This window comes from Bos javanicus, chromosome 9 (genome assembly GCF_032452875.1).
Source record: "Bos javanicus breed banteng chromosome 9, ARS-OSU_banteng_1.0, whole genome shotgun sequence".
NCBI classification, from domain to species: Eukaryota; Metazoa; Chordata; class Mammalia; order Artiodactyla; family Bovidae; genus Bos; species Bos javanicus.
In genome coordinates, this window is record NC_083876.1 from 11,272,926 (window position 1) to 11,295,792 (window position 22,867).

Consider the following 22,867-nt stretch of genomic DNA (forward strand, 5'->3'; position numbering starts at 1 on the left):
ATTTGTATTAATTTTCATTCATCTTTTGAGTGTTAATGTCAGAGGGCATCGTTGAATGATGAAGAAGACATTACCTTTGGTCCCAAACAAAACTTGATACACATCTTGGCTTCTTAAAATATTAATATTTGCCAGTTATCATTGGAAAATAAATTTAATCTCTTAGAGTTGTAGTTATTTCATTTGTCAAATAGGACAATCAGATCTCCTTGCAGAGCATTGTGAAGATTAAATAGGATATTAACTGAATATTCTTGAACATTTTCAAAATAGATGACAATAAACAGAAGTTTTTTGTTAGTTTCCTACACTGTTTAGAAAAATCAATAGAAAGGGGGATTAATTTTCTATCTTTACTATTAAGGAATTACCTTATGTACAATTATTTTAAAGTTTTATTTGATAAAAGAGCAGGATACTAGATGTTAAATAGTGTCTCATTGTTTTGAAGCAACAATGTGACACTGAAGAGTCTTTTCCACAAAATTAATCATTAAGGAATTACCTTATGTACAATTATTTTAAAGTTTTATTTGATAAAAGAGCAGGATACTAGATGTTAAATAGTGTCTCATTGTTTTGAAGCAACAATGTGACACTAAAGAGTCTTTTCCACAAAATTAATCAGTTTTTTCTTGTTTAGAAAGAGAATGAACCTTAGTCATGTCATATAAAAACAAATATAATAGATTATACAAATCATAAAATTTGTTGGTCATACGTTAATTTATATTTTGCAGATATTTTATATAAATATGCTATAATCATGCAAAAAAGTATTACTTACATCTATTTGTAAATAACTGTATTTTAGCATGTTAGTTACTCAGGCTGGAAATATAAAGCATTTTGTCTTATTCATTTAACAAATATGTAGTGAGTGACTGTGATGTTCTATGTGACTATGCCCTGTTCTAGGCTCTGGGTCTTTGCCAGTGAACCAAACAGACATCCTTCCTCTTGAGCAGCTGGTATTTCAAGCTGGGTTGAAGAGGAGAGGCAGATTTACAATGGCAACCCACTCCGGTATTCTTGCCTGGAGAATCCCATGGACAGAGGAGTCTGGCAGGATACAGTCCATGGGGTCGCAAGAGTTAGACATGACTTAGCACCTAAACCACCACCACCACCAGAGCAAGAGGAGGTGAAGGGCACTGAAAGTCTGGTGGGGGCAGACCGTAGCAGTAGGGAGGGAAGTCGGGTAGGAACCACCAAACACTGATGCTTGAGCAAAGACTGCAAAGTGGGGAGGGGTTAGTCTGATACATATCAGGGAGGGAATCTTTGGTACAAAGGTCCTGGTGTGTCTGAGAACCAGCAGCAAGGTCACTGCAGCTGGGTAGCATGAGTTGGGTGTGGATGCTGGGGAGGAGATAGTAGGAGAAGAACACTGGGAATTATGTGAGGCCAGATGACACTCCAAGGACTCCTGCGTTTTTGTGAGTAAACTGTAGCACCATTGCAGGATTTGGAGCAGAGGAGTCATGATTGATTTATCTTTCCAAAGGGTCTCTGCCAGCAGCCAGTGAGAAGTCTAATTCAGGAATCCAGTGAAAAGTAGCGTTGACCCCATCGAGGTAGCCATAGGGGAAGGAGGAGAAATGGGCAGATGGCTGCACATATTTGAAAGGAGAATCAAATCTGATGGACTGGACACAGGTACAAGAGAAGTGAGGCCTTGAGACTAAAGCTTTTCGCCTGAACAGCTAGAGAAACCGTTTACAACCAGCCAAGATGGTGCTGGCTCTGGAGGGTCAGGTGTCTAAGAATAGGTGGATTCTGACTGAAAGTGTTGATTTTAGGAAGCCTACTGGAAACCCAAGCAAAAGTGTTGGGGAAACAACTGGATGCCTGCAGTTAAGAGAGATTCAGGGTGAAGACAAGACTTTTGCATACATTTTCGTACTTTTGCCTAATGTCTTATGTAAGAAGGGTCTCAAGTGCTGAATAGAAGGTTCAGAAGAAAACAACTGATTACAGAGCCCTATTCTTGCCTATTTTTCCCTTACTTCTTTGTGTCTGATTGGTGATCAGCAAATTAGAATACTGTATGTTCGAAAAGTATTTCATTTTCTCAACATGATGTCATTATAACTGACAAACTCTTGTGACAAATGCAGACTAGTACAATCCTACCCAGGGAGTAGGCACAGACACACTTCCCCTAGCCTTGGTTCAGTGTAATTGTCTCTATCACTGAAGGAGAAGCCCCAGTAAAGTCCAAAACCACAAAAAATGGAGAGTAGAAATGCATAGGTGTCATCATCTGCGGTACAGCTCAGTGCTCAGTCACTAGACTCATGACCTTGTCATCAAGCTGAGTTGAGATAAACTTTCATAAAACAGTAAGGGGTTTGTTTTTGTTTGTTTGTTTTGTTTTTTAGTTATTTTGCAGGGAAGGGGAGGCAAAAGTGGGGCTGGTGACTGCAGGCACCAAAATAGAAACTCAAAAGAGAGAAAGCGATTATGTAAATTGTGCCTTTTGAAGGCATTGAGAATGTTTCATTCACATACTCTAAGTCTCTGGAAGCACATTTAGTTCCTGTTTGGGGAGATGAAAGCCTTGCCACAGCCTCATCTGCAGGCTTGCGGCAGGGTGAGTTTCTCTTGTGTGTACGGTGCCGGGAAGGGTGGGCAGTTGGCAGTGGTTCAGCATTGATTGCAGTCATTCATAAAATCCAACCGCGCGGAAGGCGGAGTCCAAGGGAGCTTCTCTGAGATGCTTGCAGGATGCCTCATTTGAACAAATCCTCAGTGATGCTTGAGGGATAAGGGGTGCTCGCAAGCACCGCCAAGATGGTGAGGGGTCCACCGTCCTTCCCAAGTAACTGAAGACTTTGCAAGAATCAGAGGTCACGCCTCTTGGACTCCTGGTCTCTCCATCCACAGCCTTTCTGGAAAGTCGGCTTTGTGGCTTATCTGTGGCCTCTTTGTGTCTGGATGATGGAGTAAATCATATGTAAGGAAGACCCTTCGGAGAAGGCAATGGCACCCTACTCAAGTACTCTTGCCTGGAAAATCCCATGGACGGAGGGGCCTGGTGGGCTGCAGTCCATAGGGTCGCTAGGAATCGGACACGACTGAGCGACTTCACTTTCACTTTTCACTTTCATGCATTGGAGAAGGAAATGGCAACCCACTCCAGTGTTCTTGCCTGGAAAATCCCAGGGATGAGGGAGCCTGGTGGGCTGCTGTCTATGGAGTCGCACAGAGTCGGACACGACTGAAGTGACTTAGCAGCAGCAAGGAAGACCCCTGGGGCTTCCCAGGTGGTACCTGTAAAGAGCCCCTGCCAATGCAGGAGAAATAGGAGATGTGAGTTTGATCCCTGGGTCAGGAAGATCCCCTGGAGGAGGGCATGGTGACCCACTCCAGTGTTCTTATCTTCATGAACAGAGGAGCCTGGTGGGGTCCCTAGAGCATTCATTGCAAAGAGTCTCACACACTGAAGGGCCTTAGTGCACAGCAGTGTGCTGATATATCACTGTGGTGTTTAAGTATGAGGGGTCCCTGTTATTGTGTTACGATTAACGCCTGGGAGAGGATGGGAAGTGGTCGGCTGAACAGTTTCCACACATTACAACTGGCGACACCACTTTGGTTTATCCCTCAAACTGCAACAGGACAGACAAAACAATCCAAATATAACTTTAAAGAAATGCTAATTCATTCAGGCTGACAAAAATCTGAGGAGGGCGTTGTATTATTTTATGTATCTTATTCTGAATGTAGGGATTTTTTCCTTCTTCTCTTTCCCTGGAATTTCAATTTCGTCTTAGAAAGTCAGATTAGAAAATGTCGGAATACATATTGGCATAGCTTCGTGCCCCCTCAAATTGGTTGAATAACTAGCAATCAGAAACTGATCACTTTCTCCCTGAGAACAGATTCAACAGCTAGCTGATTCACTCTAAACCTGAGATCAGGATATAAGTTAGTATGAAAAATTAGTTTTTTCTTATTTTGTTTTAAATAAAGTATATTAATTTAGTATATTTTAAATTAAATACATTAAATTCTAGCAACATTGTTTTTGAGTATTGATGTGTTTATTCTTATTATCCAAAAAGAGCTTTAAATTTTAGAAATTCAAATGAGGTTTTTATGGGCCAAAAAACTAAACAGATATTTCTCCAAAGAAGACATACCGATGTCTAACAAACACATGAAAAGATGCTCAACATCACTCATTATCAGAGAAATGCAAATCAAAACCACAGTGAGGTACCATCTCATGCCAGTCAGAATGGCTGCGATCCAAAAGTCTATAAACAATAAATGCTGGAGAGGGTGTGGAGAAAAGGGAGCCCTCTTACACTGTTGGTGGGAATGCAAACTAGTACAGCCACCATGGAGAACAGTGTGGAGATTCCTTAAAAAACTGGAAATAGAACTGCCATATAACCCAGCAATCCTGTTGCTGGGCATACACACTGAGGAAACCAGAACTGAAAGAGACACGTGTACCCCAATGTTCATTGCAGCACTGTTTACAATAGCCAGGACATGGAAGCAACCTAGATGTCCATCAGCAGATGAATAGATAAGAAAGCTCTGGTACATTTACACAATGGAATATTACTCAGCCATTAAAAATAATACATTTGAGTCAGTTCTAATGAGGTGGATGAAACTGGAGCCTATTATACAGAGTGAAGTAAGTCAGAAAGAAAAACACCAATACAGTATACTAATGCATATATATGGAATTTAGAAAGATGGTAATGATAACCCTGTATGCGAGACAGCAAAAGAGACACAGATGTATAGAACAGTCTTTTGGACTCTGTGGGAGAAGGCAAGGGTGGGGTGATCTGAGACAATAGCATTGAAACATGTGTATTATCATATGTGCAAGAGATCATCAGTCCAGGTTCAATGCATGAGACAGGGTGCTCAGGGCTGATGTACTGGGATGACCCTGAGGGATGGGATGGTGGCGGTGAGGGAGGTGGGAGGGGGGTTCAGGATGGGGGACAGATGTACACCCATGGCTGATTCATGTCAATGTATGGCAAAACCACTACAATATTGTAAAGTAATTAGCCTCCAATAATAAAATAAAAATATAGTAAATAAAATAAAAATAAATAAATAAATAAGATTCTATAACATAGGCAGACCGATGAAATATGCCAGTTACTATAGTTTTAAGTAAAAACTACTCAATTCTTAAGATTAAATGAGAATTTTCTTACACAGACATGGTCTTTTATGCTGGCTAATAATCCACTTTTATTGGAGAAGAGTTATTTAAAAACATATTGAAGGAAAACTCTAACTGAGTGGCAGATTTCTTTTCTTCCCAAAACTTTGCCTAAATACCTGAATTTTCAGGAGGAAAAAGAAAAAGAAAAAAGGAAATGAACTAAGACAGAAGGTTGCATATGGTTTCTCTACATATAATTCTTCAAGATTTTCTCCGAAGTTGGTGATATTTCCGATATTTTCACAAACCAATGCGTGTAAAAATTCAACATGCCATGTGGGCTATTTTTAGTTGAGTGAGAATTGCTAAAGATTTCCCAGTGCAATGAAATGTAACTTCCTGTGCACTGTACTTGAGTAAGTTATATTAACATTTCATAGCTCAGTAATACCCCAGGGTATTACTTCTCCTTGGCAACTGCCTTCTTGAATGTTCTCTGAACCTTCCTGCCAGAGGGTCCTTCTCCTCCAATGACTGGTGACCAGTCCATTAAGAGTTTAGCATTCACTCTAGACAGTTACCACATTTCTTTCCTTTGAACCCAGGAGGGGTGGCTTTGAAATGGCACCGTTTTCTTTTCTTGTCACATTATATATTGATTTCTAAGTCTTACTTGATCCTGTTTGGACTTAGCTGTGTGTGTGTGTGTGTGTGTGTGTGTGTGCACGCACGTTTCTGTGCAGTGTCCACGTTTGCCTGTATCATTTCTTTCAGAAGTGGAGAATTTTGCCATGCAGCTTTTAGCTCTGGAAAAACAGTTTATCTGCCACTATCTCACCACTGAGCTACCCCTTGAATAGCATGACTGGCCTTACAGGTAGTCAGATCTCCAAGTGCAGTCCAAACCACTGTCAAAGTTAAGAACCAGGTCCATGCTTGAGAATCCCAAGTCCTGTGTGGTTTTTCCATTTAGCAGAGTCTAAGAATCAGGGTCTCAACTTTCTAAACGGGGCTTCCCTATTCAAACCAAGGTTTGTTCAAGGCTTCTGAGGTAGAGGGATATCTGAGCCATCCAAGGACAGCCTCAGAGGGCTATGTTTTCTGGCTTATGCCGTGATTCTCTCCAGTGCTCCATTAAGTCCTGTTGACATCAGGTTAAGAGCATCTCCACCTGCTGCCCTTTGCAGCTGTGACCCATCCTCTGCATTTATTTATTCTGTGATGGACAACTTAAGACCCAAAGACCTTTTCCTGCCTATTTTCACACTGTGCAGGCATCTTGCATATTTATTTTGCATACTTATGGAGACACACACACTTTATATATGCACATTTCCCTCTGACTCTTCCTCCTTTCTTAGCTTGAATGAATTTAGAACATGGGGGATGTCCTGAAACATCTCAGATCTCTGTTTTATTTTTTTTATTTTCTATTTTTTTTTGCATAAAGAGAAGGGCATGAAGGGCATGAAAAAAAGTCCATGTCTTTCAGTAAGAAAGCCAAAGCCACAGAAAGTCCTGCCTGTTTTTAACATATCAGCACAACAGCTGCTCCTATGTTTACACTTTCAGATGTCTCCATAGGGTAAAGCCAAAGTTTTCAGCAGCTTTGCTTCTATGGGGAAGCCTAATGAGGATCATTTTATTGATACTAAACAGGAAATCCAATACTGAGGCCAGCACCAGTATGGAGTTCATCTGGGTGTAACTGAGCTCTTGGAAGCATGAGCTGAAGGTTCCTAACTCCTAGGGCTTCTCAGGGTCTCCAGGTTAATACTTAGGGGCTTGCAGACAGTTCCCTTAAACTTGTTTTCAGTACCGTGTTTAATTTCCAGATGTTTCTCCCCGTTTTATAATTAATAGTGCGTTGTGCTGTCTATCATGCGCCCCAGGTGTGTGGTCAGGGACATGGTGAAGCCTGCTGCCTGCAAAGCCCCAAGAAATGTTGAACACCAGCCCCACCAGCCTCCACCGTGAGTATGGCATTGGTTTTATTGACTGAAAATGTCGTCTCTAACACAGATCTCTGGTTCCAGATGTATTAATTCACATTGCATGTGGGAGTGCAAACTCTGGCTGCTCTGGGGTGTCTGGGGGTAAAAGACTGCTACTGAATTAGATAAAATGATCTGGAAACTGAGCTCTGTGTTTCAAGCATCTTCATTAAGTGCTGTTTCTAATGCCATATGGAAAGCATGAAGCTAATTATAGGAAAGAGACATGTATTGGGGAACTCCGTGGTATCAGAAACTCTGTACCTTTCGGATTTAGAAAGTATGTGGATTCGAGCCTGAGACCCTTTTCGAGAAAGTAATGCAAAGGTGCAGAGCGGGGATGCTTTCCTAATTGTGAAGAAGGGAAGTGCATGGCTCGTTCATAACCACCCTCGCACTGTGTCAGGTAAAGGTCAGGGACAGTCCGAAAGAGGGATGGACCTTCAGTTTATTTTTATTATTGTAACCTCAAGTGTGGATATTCATGAAGGATTAAATGGCCCACCAAAGGGAATTAAAGGAGAAACTAAGTAAATGAACTCTGTGTTGCAAATGTGGATTTCTGTAAGGTGAAATGTAAAGAGCTTTAAAATCCTGCAGAGCAGCAAAATCTATTCAATCTTCTGAATAAAATTATGCTCCTGGTAAGAAAAATTAAACATTTCCTTAAAATGTCTCAGCAGTGGTAATACTGTTAGCATAACCAATACAGCCAAGTAGTTACTCCCAGGGAAATGCCTCCTTCCAAGTGATTTTTGCAAAAGCCATTGAAGAAATGTGTCTTAGGAGTGATTTTTCTATAGGTTTCCTTAGCTATCTGACAATTTTTTGAAGTAAAACCAAAATAAAGTAATAAGATTGTCCAAAGGCTATGAAAAGAAAAGTAAATTTTTGTAATTCTTTTGCTGTGTCAAGTTTTTAGTCCCATTGGCAAAACTAAAATTAAATGAAATGTTTAAATGCTTATATTTTGCATACACACAGTCACAAATACAAAATTATTTATGGCTTGAGATATAAAATTTGGGTAAATAAATTTCAAGAGGCTCCATAAATGGGTTATAGATTTTATCTATGTGTATTTGAATATCATCTTCCACAGTTGATCAGTACTTCTCAAGGAACACAAATAATTTTCACCTAAGTGTAGTAAAAATGGTTTATAGTTGCATTGAAAAAAGTTTTAAGTTGGAAGAACTGTTTGTAATGATGTTGCCATTTTGTTCTATATATGTTCTAGCCATAAATCCATTTTCTTGATGGTGGAACTTTTTTTGAAAATTCATGGAAAACTTACAATCCCCATTTTCCATCATATATTCCAGGCATTAGAAAACAAGCAACTTTGGGGAAAGTGCTTTGAGGAATTAACATGAACTTTAAGATGTGTTATATTTCATATATTGAGGTTCCATTTTTATTTGTACCACTTATTCCAGTGTCCACCTAAATTGGAATTATCAGATACGAAGCAGCAATGGACATCCTTGCCAAAGAGACATTAATTATCTTTTCTTATTTTGCTTCTGCTTTCCATGGACTCCTAGAAGTGGAAAGCTGTTGTAACTTACCGTGAACCTAGTAGAACCTTCCTGGCTGCCTTTCTGAGTAAAGTGAATGAGAGTGGCTTTTGGGTTCTCCTTTCTGATAATCCTTTTCTTCACTCCATGCTTAACTAATCACAACAATGGACCTCTCTTTAGGTGACTTGAAGAATTTAAAGTTCGCAGTCCATTCCTCATTTCTACTGATTCTCTCTAGAGAGGGGTGTTTATAAATTGAGCTTTCCATTTCCATATAAGCCCCTTTCTAGGCTGCTATGAAAAGAATGACAGTAATTGGGGGTGGGGAGGACACTAAGGATGGGCTTTAGCCTGTAGGCTGGTGTTTTTAAATATGTGCATTACAACCTATCAGTGGGGCTGAAGATCAATAAAAGCTAGTTCTTTAGTGTGGAGGTTATGTTTAAATTTTGAATGGAACAGAAAATATAAGATGACATCCTGGGTTACTATTGTAGGATGAGCTTAGATTTCTGTACATGATAACTGGATCAAAATAAAATTTAATAAACACTACATTTAGTTTTGAGCATGCACTGATGGATTTTAATTCATCAGATTCTCATTATGTGTATGTATGTGTGTGTGTGTATAAAATATGTATAACTTACTTTAGCAGAAGTAAGAATAATGGCATATGAATAGGATGTGGGCAAAACTGGAGACAAGCAGATCAATTAAGGGACTATTGCAACTGACCAGAGAAGGACGAGGTCTTGACCTACAGAAGTAGCAGAGGGTGTAGGAAGGAAACATTTTAAGAGCTCAGTAAGAAGGCAAATGGGCAGTGCTTAGTTGCCAATTGAATATGGTTTGTAAGGAAAGAGTTTAAGGGGGGCGGTTGTATCAGTGGTTTGGGTGATTGAGGACCAGCAGCTGATGTGGGGAAATAAAGAAGTAAACCAGGCCAACCAGTAGGGTGGGCAGTGAGGAGTTCAGATCCTGATAGGATGATTTGGGGCACCTGTGCATTATCCAGGAGTATATGTTCAAGAACGAATTGGGTGTATGAACCCAAAGCACTCAGCTGGGGAAGTAGATGACATCACCAAAGGGTACAGAGTTAGAAAAAGTAACAGAGTGCCTGGGTAAAACCAGTGTTTAAGGAGTGGGTAAAAGAAGAGGCTCCCCTGACTCAACTGAGAAATAATGGTCAAAGAGGTTGGAGAACCAGAAGCTAAGTGGGAGGAGTCATGGAGGGTGCCCCAGAGTAGCAAATGCTGCCAAAAAATGCTAATAATAATAATTCAAGAGATTAAAAATTTTTTGGCCCCTTGGGTCATTGGTGGCATTTGTTGTAACACTTTAAATATCTGAGTGGGTGGAAATACTTTATTTGTATAGATGTAAGGGAAAAAAAATAGTCAGGAGGAAGAGATGGTGATTTTGCATGGGGAGCAGGAAAAGAGAGAGAGATTATTACCATGTGAATCGGTGGTAGAGTCCTTGTATTCAGGTCACTCAGTGCTATCTGTTTTACAAGTTAGGTCAATGGCTGCACATGTCAATATAATTTGTATTTTGATAATCATGTATGTAAATGATCTGAAGATTCTTTTTTCAGTTATTATTAAAATGTCACTTGGTCATATTTTAAGCATGCTGCTTAAGTTGTCATCACTTAATCAAAGTTCTGTTCAGTTCAGTCATTCAGTCGTGTCCGACTCTTCATGACCCCATGGACTGCATCACGCCGAGCTTCCCTGTCCATCATCAACTCCTGGAGCTTACTCAAACTCATGTCCATCGAGTCAGTGATGCCATCCAACCATCTCATCCTCTGCTGTCCCCTTCTCCTCCTGCCTTCAATATTTCCCAGCATTAGGGTCTTTTCCAATGAATCAGTTCTTCCCATCAGATGGCCAAAGTATTGGAGTTTCAGCTCAGCATCAGTCCTTCCAATGAATATTCAGGACTGATTTCTTCTAGGATGGACAGGTTGGATCTCCTTGCAGTCCAAGGGACTCTCAAGAGTCTTCTCCAACACCACAGTTCAAAAGCATAAATTCCTCAGTGCTCAGCTTTCTTTATAATCCAACTCTTACATCCATACATGACTACTGGAAAAACCATAGCTTTAACTAGATGGACCTTTGTTGGCTAAGTAATGTCTCTGCTTTTTAATATGCTGTCTAGGTTGGTCATAGTTTTTCTTCCAAGGAGCAGGTGTCTTTTAACTTCGTGGCTGTAGTTACCATCTGCAGTGATTTTGGAGCCCCCCAAAATAAAGTCTCTCACTCTTTCCCCATCTATTTGCCATACCAGATGCCATGATCTTAGTTTTCTAAATGTTGATCAAAAAGATTAGTGGAGTTGAACAGATTGAGTTTGATAGCTGCTATTCTTCAGGTATGAGATGCACAGCTAAAGCCCTCTCAAGTTGGGGGCAGCAGTTATATAATCCAATTAACTATTACTACATGATAACTGCAAGATTAGAAGTATGTCTATAAAAGAGAAAATGGCCTGTTCTCTTTGGGGTTGATGAGGTCAGACAAGAACTTTCAGAGCCTGAATTTAGAACAAAGTCTCCAGAAGAAGGAAATGATTAATTAGTGCCCCAAAACATCAAGTTGTGGGTGGTGATTTGAAACATGTACTCATTGCTGGAGCCTGAGAGTGTGCAAGTGTGTGTAACTGTGTATTTGTGTGAGTAAGAGTGCATGTGTAGGAGGGTGGGGTGAATGTGTTTGGGTGTGGTGGAGAGATTTATAACGACTTCAGGAGGTGCAGCATCAGTGTCTTTAAGGAAGAGAAAAGTGAAACTGAAGTCGCTCAGTCGTGTCTGACCCTTTTTGACCCCATGGACTGTAGCCTAACTGGCTACTCAGTCCATGTAATTTTCCAGGCAAGAGTACCAGAGTGGGTTGCCATTTCCTTCTCCAGGGGATCTTCCCAACCCAGGGATCGAACCCGGGTCTCCCACACTGCTGCTGCTAAGTCGCTTCAGTAGTGTCCGACTCTGTGGGACCCCAGAGATGGCAGTCCACCAGGCTCCCCCATCCCTGGGATTCTCCAGGCAAGAACACTGGAGTAGGTTGTCATTTCCTTCTCCAATGCATGCAAGTGAAAAGTGAAAGTGAAGTCGGTCAGTTGTGTCCGACTCCTAGCGACCCCATGGACTGCAGCCTACCAGGCTCCTCTGTCCATGGGATTTTCCAGGCAAGAGTACTGGAGTGGGGTGCCATTGCCTTCTCCCTCCCACACTGCAGGTAGATGCTTTACTGTCTGAGCCACCAGGGAAGCCCCAAGGATGAGGATGTTGGTCTAACTTGGAAAGGATAGGCTATACACTTGGTCTTGTCTTTGGTTTAGTTTTAATACAGTATTTTGAAAGTTGACCTAACATTATGAGGTTTTTGAGTTTTTCAAAGTGATCATGGATTTTAGAACACTGACAGTCCTTAAGTCTACCAATCAGTTCCAGCTGTGGATGGAAGCAGGTCTAGGCAAGCGAGGCAGTGGTAGGGCAAATTTGAGAATGTTTCCTGGGTGGTGTAATCAGAGCACAGTGATTCATTAGCTCTGATAATAGAGTCAAGTGAAGAGGAAATAATTCACTTTATCTCAGGAGAGTAGGTGGATGTGATCATAGCAAGAAGAGTTAATTTAGGCACTAAAACAAGTTTAGATTTAGCTTTAGATGTATGTGAAAGTTGAAAGTGAAAGTCGCTCAGTTATGTCCAACTCTTTGTGACCCCATGAACCCCATGGAATTCTCCAGGCCAGAATATTGGAGTGGGTAGCCTTTCCCTTCTCCAGGGCATCTTCCTAACCCAGGTCTCCCAGATGGCAGGCAGATTCTTTACCAGCTAAGCCACAAGGGAAGCCCAAGAATACTGGACTGGGTAACCTATCCCTTCTCCAACAAATCTTTCTGACCCAGGAATCAAACTCGGATCTCCTGCATTGCAGGCAGACTCTTTACCAACTGAGCTATCAGGGAAGCCCCCTTATATATATATGTATTAGTGGCCAAAGAAATCTCTGATTGAAATATCCAGAAGGTAGTTGGCTATTCATACCCCAAACTCAGGAGAGACTTACATGACTTAATTTGTGAACAATTATTTTATAATAAACTATGAACACAAGTGAAATAGCATTTAGAACTATACTCAGTATTCTGTAACAACCTGTAAGGGAAAAGAATCTGAACATAGTGATATATATATACACACGCACACACACACAATAATGTGTTATTTTCAAGTGTATGGCACGGTGATTCAGATAAATTTAATTTCAAAGTTGTTTTACAGAGTATGATTTCTGTAAGATTAATTTTATATCTCTAAAAAGTAAATTTTAGGAGTAACTTTATTATTAAAATACTTGAGATTAGAAAAAAGGAAAAAGTAGGATGGAGAACATGATAGGAGATTCAGATAAATTTAATTTCAAAGTTGTTTTACAGAGTATGATTTCTATAAGATTAATTTTATATCTCTAAAAAGTGAATTTTAGGGGTAACTTCATTATTAAAATACTTGAGATTAAAAAAAAAGGGGAAAGCAGGATGGAGAACATGATAGGAATTAAAGAGAAGAGGAATTAAGTAAATTATACAAAATCAGGCAGGAACAAACTTTGCTCAGTTTTCCTGGAATTTTCCATGTTTTAGTGCTGAAAGTCTCATGTCTTGGAAACACCTTCAGCCCTGGGAAAACTGGAATGATTGGCAACATTAGAACTGGTAAATTTAGAGTATGAGAGTAGAAACTTAGAAAAAGAATATATAGCCAAGGAATAACCGTGTTTAGGCAAACAATTTTTACATTACTCTGGACAGTGACATGATCAAGAATAACTTGGATTCAGGAAGGTACATTCAGGAAGGTACATCCATCATACTTCAGCTCAGTCTTTTCAGTTTTCCTTTGTTTTGTTGGTGGTTGCCTGCTTTTAAAAATAAATAAATGCCACACTTGCAGTTCACCTTTTCAACGGGTAAAATTTAGTGTTTTTATTCAATTGTTCAGCTGCTCAGTCCTGCCTAATTCTTTGCGACTCCATGTACTGCAGCATGCCAGGCTTCCCTGTCCTTCACCATCTTCCAGAGTTTGCTCAGACTCACGTCCATTGAGTCAGTGATGCCATCTAACCATCTCGTCCTCTGCCGTCCTCTTCTCCTCCCGCGTTCAATCTTTCCCAGCATCAGAGTCTTTCCCAGTGAGTTGGCTCTTCGCATTAGGTGGCCAAAGTACTGGAGCTTCAGCTTCAGCTTCAGTCCTTCCAGTGAATATTCAAGGTTGATTTCCTTTAGAATGGACTGGTTTGATCTCCATGATGTGCAAGGGACTCTCCAGAGTCTTCTCCAGCAACACAGTTTGAAGGCATCAATTCTTTGGTGCTCAACCTTTTTCATTGTCTAGCTCTCACATCCATATATGAGTACTACTGGAACAACCATAGCTTTTGCTAGATGGACTTTTGTTGGCAAAGAAATGTCTTTGCTTCTCAATATGCTGTCTAGGATGTCATTGCTTTTCTTCTAAGGAACAAATGTCTTTTAATTTCATGGCTGCAGTCACCATCTGCAGTGATTTGGGAGCCCAAGAAAATAAAGTCTTGCACTGTTTCCATTGTTCCCATTTCTATTTGCCATGAAGCAATGAGACCAGATGCAATGATCTTCATTTTTTTAACATTGAGTTTTAAGCCAGATTTTTCACTCTCCTCTTTCATGTTCATAAAGAGGCTCTTTAGTTTCTCTTCATTTTCTTTCGTAAGAGTGATGTCATCTGCATATCTGAGACTACTGATATTTCTCCCTGCAGTCTTGATTCCAGCTTGTACTTCATCCAGCTCAGGATTTTGCATGATGTACTTTGCATATAAGTTAAATAAGCACAGTGACAGTATACAGCCTTGATGTACTCCTTTCCTAATTCAGAACCAGTCCACTGTTCCATGTCCAGTTCTGTTTGTTCTTGGCCTGCATACAGATTTCTCAGGAGGCAGGTAAGGTGGTCTGGTATTCCCATTTCTTTAAGAATTTTCCACAGCTTGTTGTGGTCTTCATAGTCAAAGGCTTTAGAGTAGTCAATGAAGCAGAAGTTGATGTTTTTATGGAATTCTCTAGCTTTTTCTATGATCTAATGGATATTGGCAATTTAGTTTCTGGTTCCTCTGCCTTTTGTAAATCCAGCTTGTATATCTGGAAGTTCTCAGTTCACATACTGTTGAAGCCCAGCTTGAAGGATTTTGAGCATTACTTTGCTAGCATATGAAATGAGTGCAAAAAAGTTAGCAGTTTTTACAAAATTGTGCAACTTTTTCCACTATGCAATTTTGAAACAATGCTGGATTATTCCAAAAAGAAACATAATATTCATTAGAATCATCCCTATTCCCCTCAAAACTAAGCTTCTAGAAGCCACTAACCTATTTTCCATCTCTATGGATTCACCTATTCTGGATATTTAGTATAAATCAAATCACATAATGTGTGATTATTATGCTCTCATTTTTATAACTTGGTTTAACTTAGCATATTTCCAAGATTCATTCATATTATAGCATTTATCAGTACTTCATTTCTTTTATTGCCATATAGCATTGCATTATACCGCTTGTACCGTGGAACATATGCACCACTCTTGTGTCTGTATTTGAATTGTTTCCAATTTTTTATGCTGTATAAAGTGACCCTTAACATTTATGTACAGGTTTTTGCATAGACATATGTCCTTACTTCTCATAAGTATAAATCTAGGACTGAAATTTCTGGGTCATTTGGCAACTATATGTTTCCATTTTTTAAGAATTGTCAAGCTGTGTTTGAAAATAGCTGCAGCATGTTACATTTCTACCAGCAATATAAGAGGGTTCCAATTTCTCTACATCCTTGTCAACACTTGTTATTGTTGGTCTTTTTAGTTATAGCCATCTTTGCAAGTGTGATGTGTATGGATGGCTATCTTATTGTGGTTTTGATTTGTGTTTCCCTAATCAATAATGATGTTTAACATCTTGCCACATGCCCATTGGCTATTTGTATCCTTTCTTTGGAAAAATATATATCAAATATTTTGTCTATTTTTTATTGGATTATTTGTCTTTATTATATATATATAAATATATATATATTTATTGTTTATATATATATATATATATATATGAAAGTGAAAGTCACTTAATCATGTCTGACTCTTTGCTACCCCCCATGGACTATACAGTCCATAGAATTCTCCAGGCCAGAATACTGGAATTGGTAGCCCTTTCCTTTTCCAGGGGATCTTCCCAACTCAGGGATTGAACCCAGGTCTCACACATTGCAGGCAGATTCTTTACCAGTTGAGCCACAAGGGAAGCCCAAGAATACTGGAGTAGGTAGCCTATCCCTTCTCCAGTGATCTACCCAGCCCAGGAATCAAACCAGAGTCTTCAGCATTGCAGGCGGATTCTTCACCAACTGAGCTATCAGGGAAGCCCCTAATATTATGGTTTTATATATATATATATATGTATATAATGGTTGCTATATTCTTGGCAGATAAATGATTTACAAATACTTCCCCTCATTTAGTGACTTGTCTTTTTGTTTTCTTGTAGGACATAATTTTTAATTTTGATGAAGTTGAATAGTTATATTTTCCATTGATTACTTGTAATTTTGGTGTTGTATTTAAGAATCTCTTGTCAAATTCAAGGTCATAAAGATATCCACCTAGGTTTTCTTTTAAGAATTTTTATACATTTGTTTCCTACATTTATGTCTTTGATCCATTTGGGGTTATTTTTTGAGTATGGTGTGAGGTAAGGATCCAGTTTCCCATGTGGACATCTAGTTGTCAAAATGTGGTGATCGCAGACATACATGTCTTGTTCCTGATACTAGGAGGAAAACTTTCAGTCTCTAGTGATTAAATATGGTGTTAATTGTGAGGTTTCAATTCATATTCTTTATCAGTTTTAGTGTTCATATCTTGAAAGAATGTTGGATTGTCTCAAATGCTTTTCCCGCATCTATTGAGATAATGATGTGTTTTTTGAACTTATTGTATTAATATGGTGTAATGCCTTGATTTATTTTCACGTTTAAACACTCTTACATTCCTGTGATAAATCCCACTTGATTATCTATTTTATTTGTTGCTTTATTTGATTTGTTAACATTTCTGATGATTTTTTATGCATGTATATATAAGGGATATTGGTTTACTGTAATGCCTTTGTATGATTTTAGTATCAGGATAATACCGGCCTCCTAGAATGAATTTGGAAGTATTTACTAGCATTCTATCTAGGAAAAGTTTGTGAACTATTACTATAATTTTTTCTTCAAATGTTAGGTAGACTTCACCAGTGCAGCCATCATCTTTTCTTTGTAGTAAGTTTTTTTCTTACTAAGTTCATTTTGTTTAAATATTTGTAACAGTTTTATAAGAATATATATGTATATTTAGGTAAGTGTATCATGTGAAATCCCTGCATCTTTAGAACAACTCACATTCCAAAGTCAGTTCTATTTAACTCTTGAACCATTCTTGATTTGTGGTTATTGATACCTTGGTTTCCAGTTCCCATAAAATAAACGTAATTCTCTCTCTCTCTCTCTCTCTCTCTCTCTCTGTGAGACTAACTGAATCATTATAAAAATTACCAGTGTAACCTCAGAGTCTGGGATCAATGTAGTTAAAGGCCAATCAGAAAGAAAATTAGTATCTAAAAGAGCTTGAAGGTGTAAGTTCTTAAATCTTGTTGAGATTCTTTAGTTGGAGTTTATCTGATTACCACTGGAAAAATTGAGAAACTGGTTTTGATATAGCATTTATTTTTACTTATTTTTCTTTTGTTTTGCTAGGTAGATATTTGTAGGTCCTATACTTAATTATCAATTTCATTCATCTAACAAAAAATGAATTTAGGTTCTGGATAAAAAATTCAAATTATTTAGTCTCAGGATTTTACTTGGCCACTCTCTCTCTGTCCTCTTCACTTCCTCCTTCCCAGAAGTGGTCTTCCTGTGCCATGGGAACTCACATCCTGAACTGGATCATTGGGTACATCTGCGTTGAGGCTTTTGACATGGGCATGTGCACCACATACACTCTGTTCTTTTCCCTTCTCGCAGCTTCAGATGAATCAGCCTTGAATTGACAGGGAGCCTGCATCCAAATTTTTCTTTTACTAGACATACTTTTTCAGATATCAGGGGCATGGATTTTTTCAGCAATAACAGTCATCCTTCAGATTTGATTATAACATAGGGACTTCTGAGGACCAACATGTATGGAACTAGAATGAATTTAATAATCATGGAAATGTGGCATCTTGTAGTAAACTCAGTTTTAAAATATTTGGCAAAACTAATACAATATTGTAAAGTTTAAAAATAAAATAAAATTTTAAAAACATAAAATAAAATAGTCTACCTTTAGGACCAAAAATATGATTGAAAAATACCTATTAATATATTTACTTTTCCCATAATACTACAGGAAATCTACATATATGTTTATACTTGAAAATATGTTTTTTCACTAAAATCACATCTATAACAGCAAAATTATATATCATAATGGATAACAGATCAAACAGAAGTGTCTTGGAGGTTTTAAACAGTTGGACAGCAACCTTTGTCATTGTGTGACTGCTTTTAAGGTCTGCTCACCACATGTGATCTTTAGGTTGTGAGTACTGACGCCCAGAACTTTGTGTCTTGCTGTAGTAACAGATGGCAGAAGGTGCATGGATAACACAGAAAACTGGGAAACCCACTGGCAGACATTCACCACCTCAGGCATACCTCTGTCATGAGTCTAAGGATTCTTCTGCATAGCCTAGGAGAGATGCCTTGGGTGCTGAAATCGAGCCTGCTTTTCCCTGATTTCCCTGATCTTGACCCTCAGCTCCTCCTGAGCCTCCTGGTGTTCTGTGCTCCTGATGTTCTGCAGATTAATACCCAATCTTTTCCAAAGTCTCCTGAGTTCTGAACTCAGCCTGGCTGTGGTCTAGTTCTTCAGTGAGAACCTCTCAAATCAGCTTTGGATGAGAAGGTAGCATTGAGCAAAGGGGGTTTGAATGTCTAAAGTTGGTTGGAAGAGTGTGCAGTAGGGAAGCAATGTACTGCTGGCTCTGCAGTGAATCTGTCTAGTCCTTCTTCCTTCACAAATATTTATTTACTCTGTGCCATGTGCAGAGCCTGGCACCAGGCACTGGAGGTGATGCTGAATAAAGCAGAGTCTTCATAGAACTTAGTGTGTGGAGGGGAAGATATTAACAACAAAATAAAATATGTGATAGAAACTCTTCCTTTTAATCCAGGGCCTAAACCAAGTGCAGGGATGGAGAGCACACGGGGAAGCTGTCCAGGGAGCAGACTCAAGGAGGACTTGGGAACAGATGACATTTAAGGAGAGACTTGATGACCATACAGGGGAAGCTGTCCAGGGAGCAGGCTCAAGGAAGACTTTGGGAAGAGATGACATTTAAGGAGAGACTTGAAAGATAAGAAGTTGGCATGGAGAAGAGTCAGCGAAACGGAATTCTAGGCATAGAGAATGCTACATGCAGTGGACCTTATAAGGAAATTTGTGTAGTGGGGTTGGTAAACTAAGAGAAAGGCAGAGAAAAGTGAGGAGGAGATGGGTGGTGGAGGAGATAAGCAAGGTTCCACCCCAAAGACTTTTCAGGTTTTGGGGTTTTATGTAATACTATGAACAATCCCTTGAGGCCTTTCAAAGAAGGGAGAATCATGATCCAATGTGGTGTGGCCAGTGGGTAGGAAGAAGATGAGGGACTTTGGGAGGCAGTTGGGGTGGTTTGGACTCTGCTGGTGGCCAGAGATGTGGAGGAAATAGAATTCAGTGAAGTTTAGTGGCATTTAAGGAAGTTTTTAAAGCAACGAAGGAGAAATTTCTGATGAGAACTGGAGGGAGGGGACTTCAGTTCATGTTTGTGATCCCCAATATACTTGATCAGTCCTCTGTTCATTAAATGCATAATGTGTGGGAACATTTTCTCATAAAGTCTTAAGCACCCTATTATATATCTCCAATTTATCTTCAATGGCTTATATAAGTGACAAATTTAGAAATCTCACTTTATCACTTTAGGTAAATTTGCATAGAACTTCAAGTATTGAGATTAAAAATAGTGAAAAGTAAAACTGAGTATAATTGAAACATGATTAGACTTTACCATTTTAAATAAATTTTTTTTGCATGATTTTTTTTCACTCTAATATTCTGTTGGGATAGATTTAATAATTTTGTAGGGGTTTGCATACACTAGAGGAAATAAATATTTAAAAATATATACTCCTTATAAAAATAATAATCCTTTTCTGAAAGGTGTCTCATTTTTCTGAGTAAAATTCAGCCAAGAAGAAAGAGAATGTGTTTTCATTTGCTAATAATCTTTTAGCTATAGATTTTATTATGAATGAATGTATTATTCAGAGGCAGGCAGCTGTTTCTGGACTTCTTTTAGCTACATGTTTACATCAAAATGTGATGAGTTTTTTATTTTCCTGGGTTCATTTTTTTTCTTATACTATAAAAGATGTTCAATGTCATAGTCTATAGTTCTATTACCAAACATAGTAGGAATCGTATTGAGCAAGTGATAATAGAAAAAAGTTTCAAATAAAAAACATGTTTTTGTCTTTTAGAATAAAGTCAGAACAGCCAGTAACTTGAAAATAGAGAGTACTGGGAACACTGACATTTCCAATTCATGGTTATAATTAGGAAGTGACAGAATTTTTTTTAATTGTGTGGCTTTTATAGACTTCATTCTCTTTGTATGATTTGCTAGTTTCTGCAAGTCATTTTGTGCCAGTTTACAAAGTCTTACAAAGCTCCTCTTTCTGATGTAGCTATTTTAATTTTGTGTTTATCTCTGTCTGAGTTCTCAGAGAAGATGCCTCCTTCAACTTCCTAATATTAAAAGAGTTTAATTCTTTAATTCTTTAGGAATAGAGCCGTAGTAGTTTTATATGTAACAGTTATATTTGGTGGAACTTTACTAGGCATTAATTGCTATCACCAATTATCCCTTGTTGACTGAGCTAGGTCCTCTTTTAATGATGCTCTGAGCAGTACCTTAAGCTAAGGACCAGACGTGAGCAGCCAGCTCAGTGGATTTTCCTACTTTCCACTTTCTTTAACTAAGTGATATATGTCCATAAGAACAAAGAATTATGTTTAAAAGATGTCCATGTCCAGAGGAAACTAAGGTTGTACAAACCCCAGCAAACCTTTGATTGAGTTCATTTAATGTCAGCTTTACCTTGAGCCACATATGGGCAACAAACAAGCTTGGAGGATATGTGGATTTCATCTGCATATGGTGAACACCACATAGACCTGGGAAGTGCCTCTCAGCAGGAGGGGGCAGATCTAGGTCTATAATTCATGTTTTCTGAGTTCATAGTAGAAGATGGATCCAAATTATGCAGATAATCCACATTATTAGCAAGGAGAAGAATTTTGCTGTTGTTCAGTTCAGTTTAGTCGCTCAGTCCTGTCCAACTCTTTGCAACCCCATGAACCACAGCATGCCAGGCCTCCCTGTCCATCACCAACTCCCAGAGTCCACCCAAACCCATGCCCATTGAGTTGGTGATGCCATCCAACCCTCTCATCCTCTGTTGTCCCCTTCTCCTCCTGCTCACAATCCCTCCCAGCATCAGAGTCTTTTCCAATGAGTCAGATCTTTGCATCAGGCGGCTAAAGTATTGGAGTTTCAGCTTCAACATCAGTCGTTCCAATGCACACCCAGGACTTATCTCCTTTAGGATGGACTGCTTGGATCTCCTTGCAGTCCAAGGGACTCTCAGGAGTCTTCTTGAACACCACAGTTCAAAAGCATCGATTCTTCAGCGCTCAGCCTTCTTCACAGTCCAACTCTCACATCCATACATGACCACTGGAAAAACCATAGCCTTGACTAGACGGACCTTTGTTGACAAAGTAATGTCTCTGCTTTTTAATATGCTGTCTAGGTTGGTCATAACTTTCCTTCTGAGGAGTAAGCGTCTTTTAATTTCATGGCTACAGTCACCATCTGCAGTGATTTTGAAGCCCAGAAAAATAAAATCAGCCATTGTTTTCACTGTCTCCCCATCTATTTGCCATGCATTGATGGGACCGGATGTCATGATCTTAGTTTTCTAAATGTCGAGCTTTAAGCCAACTTTTACCACTCTCGTCTTTCACTTAAATCAAGAGGCTCTTTAGTTCTTCACTTTCTGCCATAAGGATGGTATCATCTGCATATCTGAGGTTATTGATATTTCTCCCAGCAATCTTGATTCTAGCTTGTGCTTCCTCCAACCCAATGTTTCTCAAGCTGTTCTTCAGGGAATAATAAATAAATTCTAGCTTTAAGGCTTCAAGCTATGTATTTTTTATCCTTGCTCTGATGTTCATTTGCTGGATGATGGTGGCCCAGTTATTTTAACTTCCTAAATACTTAGTTTTCTCATCTGGAAAATAGGAAGAAAATAATTTCTAGTTATCCCATTGGGAGCTTTTGAGGATGAAATGAGATAAAGTACAAGAGTTATATATAAAGCACCACAAAAAATATTATTCTATGAACGTATACATCAATAATCTTTACATTATTTATTACTTCATCCATTTGACAAATATTTGCCAAGTCATTACAGTGTGCTATACTGACACATTTTGAATATATATATATATATATTTGCTAATTCAGTCAAAACATAGACTATCTTTTCTTACCTATTACTGTTTCTTCTTGAGAGGAGTGGTGTAAAAAGCATACACCCACCTCATGCTACCTCTTCACGTGTATCAAATGTTCCCCCCTCTCTTCACGTGTATCAAATGTTCCCCCCTATGCATGGGTAGGGAGGCCAGGAAATGTGTATTTGGATCATTTTCCCAAGTTATCCTGATCTAGTCTCTTGATTTAAAACCACTGATATGTACCACTGAGATGCTCAATAAAAGTGAACATTAGCTGAGATGAGTGATCATTCATAATTCCAAATTAATGTGAATATCACTAAAGTGCACTTCTCTAAAATTCACGTAGAGAGGAAATAAATACTGGCAGCATTATTATTAGAAAGTCAGTGTGCCTTGGGGCTAGCCTCATTTCTCTGTGAATCACTGCTATTTCCTCTACTCTTCTATGGAGTCTTTTGTCCGGGACAAGAACGCTCTCCCTGTGCCAAG

The 22,867-nt window shown here is 38.9% G+C and overlaps 1 protein-coding gene across 2 annotated transcripts in view; it reads left to right on the forward strand.

Moving 5' to 3' along the window:
• LOC133253675 (regulating synaptic membrane exocytosis protein 1-like) overlaps positions 1-22,867 on the forward strand; it is a 263,765-nt gene that overhangs the window by 98,870 nt on the left and 142,028 nt on the right. Inside the window, exon 2 of one of the 2 annotated variants that reach the window (XM_061427188.1) lies at positions 7,042-7,122. The exons of the other annotated variant lie outside the window; for it this stretch is intronic. Coding sequence (XP_061283172.1) covers positions 7,042-7,122 — 81 coding nt within the window. The remainder of the gene's footprint in view (positions 1-7,041; positions 7,123-22,867) is intronic. 2 annotated transcript variants of the gene reach the window in all.